Source organism: Larus michahellis, chromosome 11, assembly GCF_964199755.1.
Source record: "Larus michahellis chromosome 11, bLarMic1.1, whole genome shotgun sequence".
Classification (NCBI taxonomy): domain Eukaryota; kingdom Metazoa; phylum Chordata; class Aves; order Charadriiformes; family Laridae; genus Larus; species Larus michahellis.
Window position 1 is genome coordinate 12,868,478 of NC_133906.1, and position 12,821 is coordinate 12,881,298.

Consider the following 12,821-nt stretch of genomic DNA (forward strand, 5'->3'; position numbering starts at 1 on the left):
CAAACTGCACGGGAATGGCATGGGAATTACAATCCGTTAGTCACAATTAGGGCAAAAACTTTGTCAGGAGCCGTGGCTCAGCACACTTACGCTTCTCGTTGGGCTGCGGCGTGTGAAAGAGCGTCAGGGGTCTCTCGCTGCAGGAGGGAGGCTTCGAGTCCATGCTCTTCTTGCGAGATAACAGCAGCTGCGAGTTCAATGGCGGAGTCTCTGGCACCGTGTTAAATATCTGTTAAAAATAATAAACAAGTTGCGCTTTAGCATCACCCCTCTGAACAGAAGAGCTGCCTACCTGCCTGGTCTGCACCGCTCCACAGAGCAGTGTCTGAGGAAGACACGCATTCAACAAGGCAACATTTTGAGTCCAATTTCCTAAATTCCACATTCCTACCCTGCCTGCGCTCCTTTTCCCTGTTCCTCACCCAAGATGCGTGTTGAAAGATGTGAAGAACCTCGATACTTGGGCACTCTGCTGAGTTTTCAAGGGTATGGGGTGCCCCAGCAGGTGATGGTGAGAGTCCCCTGGGGAAGGGAAACCAGCATGTCCCCCCGTATGCCCCCCCACAGCCCAGCCCTCACACCCACCAAAGGCCACCAGCTTGGGAGAGCCTTCGCCATGTCCAGCCACAGCCATCAGCAAACTGAGTAATCGCATTTTTCTCAATGGAATTTTAAAACTGCACAAACCTAAAGAGCAGCAGCTTCGTTTGTTGCTGATTTTTGGTTATTTACTCTTCCTTTTCTGGACCCCCAGGCTCAGACAACATCAGTGTTGCCTCAAGACCAGCTCTCCCAAGGTCTCCCTTCGCTACAGTATATTAAACACCATCCCTCCGTGTCTTTCTCTGCTCTACCTGTCCTGCCAGAGAGCCGACCGGCGCTGCCGGGGGTTGCCGACAGGAAAACCGTATTTCAGAGGCAGTTGCTGCAGTGGCAGGGCCGGGGGACCCCTCCGGAGCCTGCAGCCTTCACCGCTGCTCACGGACAGCTTTGCCCTGCAGAAAGCCATCAAGTGCTGCCTGCCAGCTCGCGGGAGCGGCTGCCAGCGGTTAATTGGTTTGTTTCGTGTAATAACAACAAAATCCTTACACACACACACACACATAAACCCTCCATGCCCGTTTCCACAAATAAATGCGAAAAAGCCAAGATGCGTTAGCCAAAAATTGTAATGTCACATCTCTCCCCCAAAGCAGGAAGAGGCAGGTAGGAAGGGCAGTCCTTAAGCCCTCGGAGAGGAGCTAACGAACTGTTCTCAATGAATCAAACACCTCGCAGCTAAGGGCATCGTGCCCCAACCTTTCTATCTGTAGGGACTCGCTGCCCAGGCTCAGGTCTGGCGTCCGAGCCCGCGTTGGGGGGAGGCGCAGGCAGCGGGGGAGAATCACTGCCGCCAGCTCCTGCGCCCACGGCCCGGCCCCGCAGCGCGTGGCTCTGATGTGCAGAGCCGGGCACACCGCGACACCCACGGAGGGACTACAGAGTCCCACTGCAGCCCTTCCCAGAGAGCTCACCAAGTCATTCACACATTCCTCCCGGGCTTATGGGAGAGCGGAGGGAGCAGCAGCCCAAGCCGTGCTCTCTGCATGCAGCACTGCTCATTTTCACCCCTGTTCCCACCTCCAGAGCCGCTGTTTCCCAGGCTCCCTACAGGGGTTTGGGGACCAGCAGCTCCCCAGCCCCTTGCATGGCTGCTGCACCCTGCTCCCTGCACCCCAACAGTCTACCAGTCTACGCCAGCACCCCACCATCCCCTCTAGCACCCCCCATCCCGGTTCGGAGGGCTGTTCGCAGCGCATTGCTCACCATGCTAAAACACAACACAGCTGCACATGCTTCAGGGGCCAGTCCCGGCTGCGGGGATCCCTGCCGTGAGCCCCCTGCTCTGCCTGCTAAATGCAGCTTCTCTGGGGCAGGATCCTCACTACGGGGGGGCCAAAATTGGTACCAGGGCACCTTGCCTGCCCAGGGCTGCGTTCCCCATCCCCAGCACCACCACGGCTGCTTTAACATGCTCTTGCTTTCAAATTGCTTTTCAATAGTAAATTCTACTTGGGAAATATAATGAAATATACAAATCAAGCAAGATAAAAGTATTGATTTATGAATTGCATTTTATGCAATGATTTCCCACAGCACACTTCAAAATAAACTTCCAGGTTTTCGTTTCCTTTTTTTTTGGGTCTTTAATAAGAGAAGATATATATGCTCTTAAATTAGGAACTCAGTGACTAAAATCAGCCTCAGCTTATAAGGAGGCCACATTTTTAAATGCAGCTGGAACATCGCTATGAAACAATTTTACTGAAAAGCTTCAGCCCCTGAGATCTTGCGCACTCCAACTTACCGTAACCAACTCTGCATTCCTGTTAAAAAGCCCAATCAGCCCAAATACCCCCACCGCAGCTGGTCCACCCTGCACCCCTGTGCACGGTCTTGGGCCGCGCTGGCGGAGGCCGGGGGATGTGCGGGAGGCACGGGATGCAGAGCGGGGGGCTCACAGCGCAGGTCCCCGCAGACGGGCCGGGCCCCCGCAGCGTGGGCAGCAGGGCCATGGTTCGGTGTGGCGAGCAGCGTGCTACGAACAGCCCTTCGAACCACGACCCACCAGATGGGCTGAGCACGGCGCCTGTGCTGGGGAGGGCTGGTGGGGTGTGGGAAGGGTTGTTGGGGTGCTGAGGAGGGCTGTTGGGGTGCTGGGAGGACTATTGAGGTGCAGGAAGGGTTGTTGTCATGCTGGGAGGATTGCTGGGGTGCTGTGAGGGGTGTCAGGGTGCTGGGGAGGGTTGTTGGGGTGTGGGAAGGGTTGCTGGGGTGCTGAGGAGGGCTGTTGGGGTGCTGGGACAGTTGTTGGGGTGCTGGAAGGATTGGTGGGGTGCTGTGAGGGCTGTTGGGGTGCTGGGGAAGGCTGTTCCCACCTCCAAAGCGGCTGTTTCCCAGGCTCCCCATGGAAGTTTGGGGGCCAGCCCCTCCCCAGCCCCTTGCACAGCTGCTGCACCCCACTCCCTGCAGCCCACCAGCCCTCCCCAGCATCCCACCAGTACCCCCCAGCACCCCAACAGCCTCTCCATCACCCCACCAGCCCTCCCCAGCATCCCACCAGTACCCCCCAGCACCACAACAGCCCCTCCATCACCCCACCAGCATGCCCAGTCCCTGACCATGGGAGCAGCTGACGCTGTGCAGAGCTGGGCACGCTGCAAAACCCACGGATGCGTTATGGAGTTCCAGTGCAGCCCTTCCCGGAGAGCTCTTCACCCACTGATCTCCTCAGCATCCCAAGCCGCCATGGCATCTCCACGGAGCTGCGGGTGGAGAGGGGGAGCAGAAGCCATGTGGAGGCGGAGGCAGGGCTATTAAAAGCCGCTCTCTCCACCACCTCTGAGTCGCACAAAGCACACAGGCTAAATTTAGCAGCTCACAATGGAGAAAAGTCAATTAACAGCTCCATTTAAAAAAGCACAACGCCGATTTCGAAGGTCTAAGGAGAGACCCCAAGACCTGTAAGACAAATAGCTCACTGTAGATGCGGCTTTGCCATTATTGTCTACAGGGAAACGGCACAGATCTGTTCAGCAGCGAAAGAAACCAGCACTGCTGGACCAAAACCTCCTACTCCATCTCCCTCAGCTCAGACATCGCCTGCACAAAACCCCTCCTCCTCTTCACAGGAAAGTTTCTCAGGTTTGTTTCATTTTTTAATTTAACAAGAATAGCCGAGACGTGCTCCTCACTGCGCAAACCTGTTGTATAGCTCTCCCAGTCACAGAGTCCAATTAACAGGGAGAGAGAGACAGTTTAATAGCCGGAGTGGGAGAGGAGCAGCCAGGATTCATAAATCACATTTACAGCCCTACCATGTCGCTCGCTCGCTCCTTCAGCCTGATGCAAGCAGCAATTCTGCTGCTCCATACCACCTTCTCCCTGCCTGAAAAACAGCAAAGACCCAGCAGCACCTCCTCTCCCATTAGTTAAAAGGCTTTTTTAAATCCCTCTCCCACCTCTGAAAAAAACCCATCCAGGTGCTGCCACATCTTTTACCCTGCACCTCTTCCAGAGAGACCGCGGCCCCATCCCAGCGCCGTCTGCCCAGCTCCAAATGCTGCTCTGGGCGAGGGGAGGGATAAGGCACCCCCTCTCCCTGGGGTCGGAGGAATCGCTCCGCACAGCCGGGGGTGCTGGTGGGGCCGGGGATGGTGCCCCCTCCGTCACAGCCCTCCTTCCCTCCCCGCACCCCGGCACGCACTGCAGGATCGCCTTGTGCTTGGTATTAATTACCCCATTACACCCATTTTATTACCAGAAAGGTGAAAACCAGGCGGGCTGGGTCCCCTGCCCAAGCAGAGGGACACGACACAACTGCACGTGGGGGTCCAGCCCCAGGTCTCTGCTCCGGCCAACAGCCTGGTGTATCCCTGTGCACAAAGCTGTGTCTGGGCTCGCTCAGGGAACTCGAGGAATAAGAACCTGCTGTGACTTTCAAAATACCAGCGGTACTAAGTCTTATACACGGCTAAAACTACCAACAGCATCACTAAACATTTCAGGTAATTAAAGAAAAGAATAAAACGAAGACAAGGTGCTGAGGGCCTTCACTTCAGTATTAGGCTTTAGCATTTGCTGAGGTTAGTGTTGGGGTCTGTGTAATTCCCTGCATAAACTAGTCTCCCATTTGTCATCACTACTGGCTGCATTAACATTTCACCTGGTCAAGCTTTTGTCTGGAGGGAACATCATCAAGACAGTAAATCGATCTCTTAATTTTGTAACACCTCAGAACAATGGCCTTTTCCAGAGAGCTATAAAAATTTAAGCTTTGGAAAAGAACATGGATGGGCATCTGCAATTGTCAGATGCAATAGTATTTCAATATTACTTTTGGCTAACATTTAATTTTTAAATCAGAAGTAGGGTGTTAAATAGCAAGCGCTTGAGTAACCAGACATACCACACAGCATCCTTATTTTCGTTTGTACAGGGTGCGCTCTTGGTTTGCCTGTCACGGCAACATCCAGAGCCATAGAAGAATAATCATTTTATCCATTTAATTATATATAATCAGGATATATTTTATAACACATTCCCTTAATGTATTGGATTCACAAACACACACAGAAAAGGCCGAGAATTGCTAACGGATAAATCTTGTTAAGCAGCAGTTTGACATTCTGCTGGTTGGTTGGGTAGCGTTGGGCAGAGCACGCTGCTCCTGCTCGGCTCTTTCAGGGTTCCTGTTTGCTGCACTGCAATATCTGGCAGGCGAATGGAGCCATCGTCCCCTTCTCCCCAGGCCCTGATCCTACTCTGATTCCAACGCTATCCCACATTTCCAGAAGACCCGGTGTGGGTACAACCTGTGGGAGACCACCACAGTGCAGCAGTTCCCGGTGGCAGCTGCAATCACAGAGACAAACGCAAGGGCTGCGGTACCTCGATGCGCAGGGACCTTCTCGAGGAGAACGTGTCTGAGAAGCTTTAAAAACCGTCTCAGAGTTTATTGCTGCTATTGCGAGTACAACAAACAATTCAGATCCAAGACCTGGAAACCTGTTACATCTCCAGGAACGATTTAACTTTTTGGATTACAGACAGGGTTTAATGGTCTGTGTCGGACGCTCTGGCAACAAAGAGCAAACCATAATTTACCAGCCGTTCCGGGAACCTTCAGAAAGTCTGTTGTTTCTGTTTCTGTTTTGCCGACTACGATTCCAAGCTCACATGGCTCCCATGGCACACGGGAAGCGCCACACGCACAGGGCACAGGACAACCCAGCGGCACCGCCGAAGGCGGCACGAGCTCGCGGTAACCAGTGAAGACACCGGGCGACCCGCACCGTAACCTGCAGCATCCTCCTCTGAAACGTACGATTTCAGGACGAATGTTTTTTTTCCCAGGGATAATCTGAGGTGAAAGATGAGCCCAGTCTCAGGTGGGGTGACAGCAAATGCAGGCAGGCAAGCGGGGAACGCTGACTACCCACCCCGAAACCCTCCCCACTGCCCAGGCAATCAGATAAACCTACTGAAATGGCGGGGTAAACACGCTGCCAGCACTTATTCAGACCAAGAGATGTTATCACCAAGCCACCAAGCCCGGTTGGTTTGTTGGTTTTTTTTTGGTTACACAATGACAACAGTAATTTTGACGGGAGAGGCGTTCCACTTACCTGGGGGAAATACAATGTAATACCAGACAGTTGCTGATTGCCAGGAACCATTCAAATCAATTACATTTTCCCTGCGAATGTACTTAATCATAAACAGTGTCTGTGAGTCACCGGTGTAAAACAATATAAAGCACCAGCAGCAGAAGCGCAGGCAACTTGCATATTGCTAATCACCCACGGCAGCTCCTGCGGGGAGCCTTCAACGAGCTCAAATCAATTCAAATTAAGAAATACACTGAAATGAAAACAGTCCTAAAGCGGGAGCTGAAGTGGCACTAACTGCATTTAGGAGATTTTCCTCTCCTGAAGGTACCTCCGCCTATCCCCCTCCTTCCCAGGATCTTTTCCCCAGAGCCCTGGAGAAATGGGGACGGGGGCTCACGGGCGTTTAGCTCGCAACATCCGTCTGGGAAGTGGCAGCCACAGCCGTCCCCATCCCCGCGAGCCCTGCAAGTCCTGCGAGCCCCAGCTCGGCACCGGCACCTCCAGCCCTCGCTGCACCCCAGCACCCGCGCAGGTACACCCACCCGCAGAACTAACTGGTGACAAATATATGCAACCAACTTGCAGATTCACCCTTCTGCCGGTGCCATAAATTACTTCTAAGGAGGGGGAACCATCAGGGACCCCCTGGGGCAGGAGCTGTAATTTGGCCAGTGGGCGCAGACAGGCCCTGCAGCCCTCCCAGGCGCGATCATTGCAGAAGTCTCACATCGATTCCTTCACAGATGCCAGCTGATGGACGGCTCGGCTGGCACAGCAAGAGGCTCGGTTCAGGCAGAAAAAAAACATAAAAATCAATGTCTAAAGATGTGTTTCTGTAAGGGCCCGCGAGGGAAGGGCTCCATAAAGCAGAGCGAGGGGAAGGGAGATAAAACACGCTCGTAGCGACACTGTGCTGCTCGCAACGTGGGCGACACAGCCAAGGAGCTCATCTCCACCGAGAGCCAGGGAGAGGCGGTAAATGCTCCTCTGTCCCAACGGATCGATGACAGACGGGCGGAGGTGACTGACGAGGGCTGACACGAGGACTTGTGCTGGTTCCTCCGTGCAGGACCGGGGTTGGGGGAGCCGGGCTTCGCCCACCACCGCAGGTTCATCACCGCTGCTCGCACGCCCCTCTGCACAGCAGCTCGTAATTAAGCCATCATTGCCATTACAGTCCATGCGCAGGAGAATAAAATAGCTCCTCTATCCTAAATAAACACCATGGCCTTTAGGTGGCCATGGAAGCAATTTCTCCAAGAACATACAACTGTGGGCTCTGTCTCCCCATTCCCATGGGCTGTGCTTTTGATGCCCCTCTGCAGCCCCACGGCACCGCTGCCCACACTGCGCATACCAGCGGCTCAGCCATCACCTTAATCTGCAAGAAACCCTTTATGTTCAAGGTATCTACAAGAAAAACCCCACACCGGAGCCGCGATGCCACCCTGCCCCGGCAGCCCCAGCCAGGGACAACCTTCCCGCTACTTCGTTCTTCGCAGCCTGAATTCACAAATTACTTATTTCTTTCCAACCAAAACTAGACAAACAAAAGATCGTAAACAGGGAACTGCTTGAATTAAGAAGAAAATGGCATTTTTTAGTGCTGCTATTTGCATGTAGCCACCCCACGCGGCTGGCCGGGAGGGACAGCCAGCGCCGTGGCCCCACCGAGCCACCACCGCGCCGCTGACAGACACGAGCATCCTTACGGCCCGCAAACACAAATGCATCATAATTTTGGAGATCAACGTTGTGGATAAAGCCAGTGCTTGAATAAACATGGATTTAGTCAGAAAAGCAGGAAGCCAGCCTAGGCGTGCATCTCGCACTAGTTTCTTTTAGCGTTCACCTCTCTTGAAACTAAGGACAAATTCCTATTAAACAACGAAAAAGGGAAAAAAAGGGGGATTTCTGTAATGGAGACACAGAACACGCTGACTCACACTGAGAGGCTGGTAACCAGCAGTGTTGGTTACACAACTATAGCCCAAGAACCGACAGTTTTGAAGCTTCTATGCCATATCCCGAGTCCCGACCGTCACTGGTGGAAATATCTGGAAGGTACTAGCTCTGCACCATATCCTACACCCTGGCCACCGCTGGTGGGAACACCTGGGGGTACCAGCTGCTGACCTCCCCAGCACAACCCACCGTCTGCAGCAAAACCAGTGCCACTGGCCACGGGGAACGAGGAGAGGGCCCTGGGAGCGGGGGCTGCAGTTTGTAAAGAGAGACAAATTCATTTTCATAAATTAATTGCACTGAAAGAAGCAAGTGAAGCCATTACCTTCTCATGGTTTTCTATTAAAATTTCAATCACAATGTTCTGAAATTTGATGTCCATAATGGCAGCGACTGTTTCCTCTTGAGGTCGAAGCAGCGTCGGCCCAAATACCACGCCCAGATTAGCAACAGTCATCAGGTTCTGCTTGTGATTATTTGCAACTCTAGAAAAAGAAAAAAAAAAAAAAAAAGAAAGAAAAAAAAAAGTAGGTGATAGAACTAATCGGCACGGAAACCCCCTCCCTGCCTCATGGCTGGCACAAAGCTTACAACGCTGTTTACATTTTTTACACTCCTGGTGAGCTCCTTGAAGGCTCAGCCATGTGGAAAAGTACAAATTTAACCATTGTGTTACTAGAGACCTTTCAGCCTCAGTGAATTGACTAATCCCACAAAACCCCGACGCTATGCCGGCCACCGAGTCTCATGTTGCAAACCACTCCCAGGAAAACATCTTGAATCATTAATGCTTAAAACCCTTCTAAAAACAAATTGTTGGACCTCTGACACACGCTGCTCTCCAACTGAATGAGTGACCTAATATGTTCCAAAATCCAATTCCTTCTCGCCCATTTAAGCTCTTGCCTGCACCAGAGGTCAGCCCCATCCAGCCAAACCAAAACAGGCTGGAAAGGGAAGGTGGGGCTTTATCCCTTCTCCGCCCCACCGAGGAATCCACCCCACAGGGACACCGGCTCTCCCGGGGACCCACCAACACTCCAGCCTTCCTCCCTGTCATCTCCAGCTATTTTTATGTTGGCAAGTATCGCAGCCCAGCGGGAGCACATCAGTTCAGCAAAGTGCATCAGCCTGTGCCAAGGCCCCGGCACCAACGTGCGTTTGGGGGGGTTACTCTGGAGTAGCTCTGGTCCAGCCCCTGGACCCTTAGTGGTGCAAAGCATCAGGAGCCCTCCTGGGTCACATTCTCTGCCCTGGCTCAGCGCCAAACGGGAGGCTGACATGGGGGATGCAGCCCGGAGGTCCCAGGGCCGTGTCCGACTGCGAGTGCCGGGGCACCCGGGGGTTGGCTGCTCTGTGGCAAACGCCTGGTTGAGGCACAGACCGCCCTCGCCAGGTACTGCGGGCTCCGGCTGAGTCCTGTGCTGGAGTCACACAATGACAAGTAACACAACGGCACGTGCGCGGGTGACGCAACGAGGACCTGCGGTGGAAGCCCCACCACCCCGTCTCCGCGACTCTTTCTTGTGGTTTTCTCCTGACCTCTTCAACCAGGAAACTCGGCGACTTCAGGCGGTGCAATCACACTATTTTAGCCTGAAGGGGTTTTTAAGTGGCTTTTCCCTTTACTTTCTCTCCTGTTTTTCCTGGACAAATGCACTAAGCTAGCACAAAGTGAGGCTGAGACTCACTCATCCCAAAAAGTTATGGCCATGAGCTTTTATTGCTGTCTCAGGGCCAAGACACCCCAGCGCACATTTACGTGCATGCTCAGCTTATTTCAGCACAGTGTAACCTAAGCCTGGCTTAAACAAAAAGATGCTTTCCATCCTTTTTAATCCAAATCTCACTTAAACCAGCAAAGAACTCTTCATTTCTCTCCCCTGTACAGCGCTGCTCACGCAGCAGACCACCTCATCACCAAGGGGTGCTCAGGGGCTCAGGACTGCTGGCTTAGCTCCCCACAACGGCAATTTCAGCCCTATTTCTACCCAGGCAAGAAGCCTGGATGCTTGTTATGGATCCATAACACCGGGACACGTTATGTCTCTGGAGAGTATCATAGAATTCTCCAGAGACACCACAGAAAACCAATGGTTTGGGTTGGAAAGGACCTTAAAGCCCACCCAATGCCACCCCCTGCCCTGGGCAGGGACACCTCCCACCACACCAGGTTGCTCCAAGCCCCGTCCAACCTGGCCTTGAACACCTCCAGGGATGGGGCATATAATAATATGCAGAGCTGTCACCTCCACCATATAATGCATATAATGCAAATAATACGCAGAGCCATCACCTCCAGCAAGTCTGGGCTTGGGTTACAACTTCAAAGGTGTGGAGGTCCTGGAAAAGTCCCTTGGGAGCTTTGCGGTACCTCCCTCTTACCCGTAACTTCTCCCGCTGTCAGGAAGCTCTGAATATTTTATCATAAGTGTCCGAGAAACCTCCCATGTCAGTAAACTGCAGCGCTGTGGGCGATGGGCAGCCCCAGAGAACGGCTCTGGTTATAGACGACGACTGGAGGAGCTGCCACCCCGCTGTCCCCACCGCCTGCACCCAGCCCATCCCCATCCTCATCCCCGGGGGGGCGCAGAGCCTCTCCCTGTCCTCACCGCAGCACACAGCGACACCAGCACCAGCCTGACCGACCGACCGAGCTGGAAGGTGCGAAGCACACTTTCCTTAGGGGAGACAGGCAGAAGTCCAATAGGAAAAAAATTCTTTCTTAGGAAAAAAACTTGCTCACTTACAGGAAAAAACCTCCTACTTCCACAGGGGCTCAAACCTCTTCCCCCGCGCCAGCACACCTCTCTGTCAAGACATTCACAAATGCCAACAACCTTTTTACGTTGCAACAACATCTATACTTCAGACACGCGTCCACGTGCTCCTATTTGGATTTTGAAAAATGCAGCTGTAATTCAAATAGTTTTGAAAAGTACTAATAAAATAATAATTTTAATGATTTTCTGTGGTTGGTAAAACAATGTTCATTTATAAAAAAACAACTGAATTGATCTAAGTCTTACAAAATTAGGTCCCTCCATTTCTCATTACCGTTACCATGTAATACATCACTCTAATAAATTGCACTGTCATCGACTCATTACGGCTAGGCAGCTGTGCACGGTCCTGTTAATTATTTCAGACCAAACTATTAATGGCTTCCCACCCAGGCGAGGGTCCTGCAGCACCAGCCGCAGCCCTGGCTCTGCCCGAGGAACGTCCTCGTGCCCAGACGCGAGCGCTGCCCCTCGCCCCCGTGCCACGGCCGGCACCGAACCCCTCTGTTCCGTGTTGGCTGTGAACCTGTAAAGCGTGGCCCCATTTTGCAGCTGGGCAGGTCTGGTGGCACAGGAACTCCTGCTCCACACTCCAGGTACTTTTCCTACTGGCTTCACAACGCTCGGTTACCAAAGCTATGCTACAAAACATGATTCACCTTTCGCATCCTTCAAATTCCACATCCATTATCCACATGATAACTTCCTATAAATTATACCTCTTCATCATCCTTCATACTAGAAAATAATGCCACAGTTTCTAAAGATGGGGTGTTCTCATCCCGAAGTGTGCTTAATGTTGGTGCTTTTCGGCAGGCGTCGTTAGTGCCATTCCTGAGCTGCCCTTTAGAAGGTTTCCAAGTACTTGCTGCATTTTCCTTTTAACCCGCTGCTTCTTTCTGGGCCCTGGTGCGCTCTGAAAGCAATTGGACTAATATTAATTTAGATGGGTCCTTTTTGAGTTCTCTCTCCATCCACGCTTTGCAGAAGTCGCTTCCAGCACAAGCAGGAGGTGGAACTCACAACTGATGGAGAAAGGCGCAGAGCAACCTCTCAAATCCTGCTTGGTGCTCGCAACATGCCGGGCTCTCCCTGGCTTCTGGACTCGGGGCTCTTCCTCCTCTTCACAGCACATGATGGTTCCCACGTGTCTCTGGGATCAGTGGGAGATGGGGCCGGCAGCATGGGATAGAGGGGGGGGAATACCTGCTGTGCACCACCACCGAGCCCCGCAAAGGGACTTAATTCCGTGGCGACCCGACCCACTTGGTGCAAGCCCCAGAGGCGCGTTGGCTTCTGCAAGCCAACGGCCAAAGGAGCCAGAGCCCCAGCCCTGCCACCCGCGGGGACAGACAGGGCCGGGCACTGCGGCTCCCGTGGGACCGCTGTCCCTGCAGCTCAACGGCAGGTCGCGTTTCCCGGGGGTGTCTGTGGGCGCCCGCTCACGTTACCTTCACTTTCAGAAAAACAAAGGAGAAGGGGAGCGGAGTAAATCCATGTTGTGTGTTAAATTAGATTATGCCTGGGTTGCCTGGATACTGTATAATCACCGGCATGACCAAACATAATTTAATACAGAGTAATTGGTAGTCAAGGTTCAGTGCGGAGAAAGCATACAGGAACGGTAAATATTTCGTTGTTGCACGGGCTTGCGATCAGCGTGGTGTAACAGAGGAGAGCCGCGGGGGAGCCGGGGGTGCGCGGGCTGGGGCAGCGCTGCGCTGGCCCTCTCCTGTTCTACAGCCATCAGTGACTTCACTTGCTTCAGCCTGCTCAGCAGCTCCTGTTTATTTCCATCGAAATCCAATTAAAGAACTCATTTGCTTCTCCAGCGACCCACAAAGAAACCCGTATTGCGGGAGCAGCAGAGGACGCTGGGGTGCAGCACGTGCGAGCTGCCCACTCCTCCCAGTAACACCCA

At 53.0% G+C, this 12,821-nt stretch overlaps 1 protein-coding gene across 5 annotated transcripts in view; it reads right to left on the reverse strand.

Annotated features, from left to right (window-relative positions):
* ARHGAP26 (Rho GTPase activating protein 26) overlaps nt 1–12,821 on the reverse strand; it is a 149,217-nt gene that overhangs the window by 39,023 nt on the left and 97,373 nt on the right. For all 5 annotated transcript variants that reach the window (XR_012589553.1, XR_012589554.1, XM_074604573.1 and 2 more), the window contains exons 18-19: nt 8,443–8,602; nt 91–229 (exon numbers count right to left, since the gene is read on the reverse strand). Coding sequence is in view for 3 of the 5 variants with exons in the window: in XM_074604573.1 (XP_074460674.1) it covers nt 91–229; nt 8,443–8,602 (299 nt within the window). In the remaining 2 variants the exon portion in view is untranslated. The remainder of the gene's footprint in view (nt 1–90; nt 230–8,442; nt 8,603–12,821) is intronic.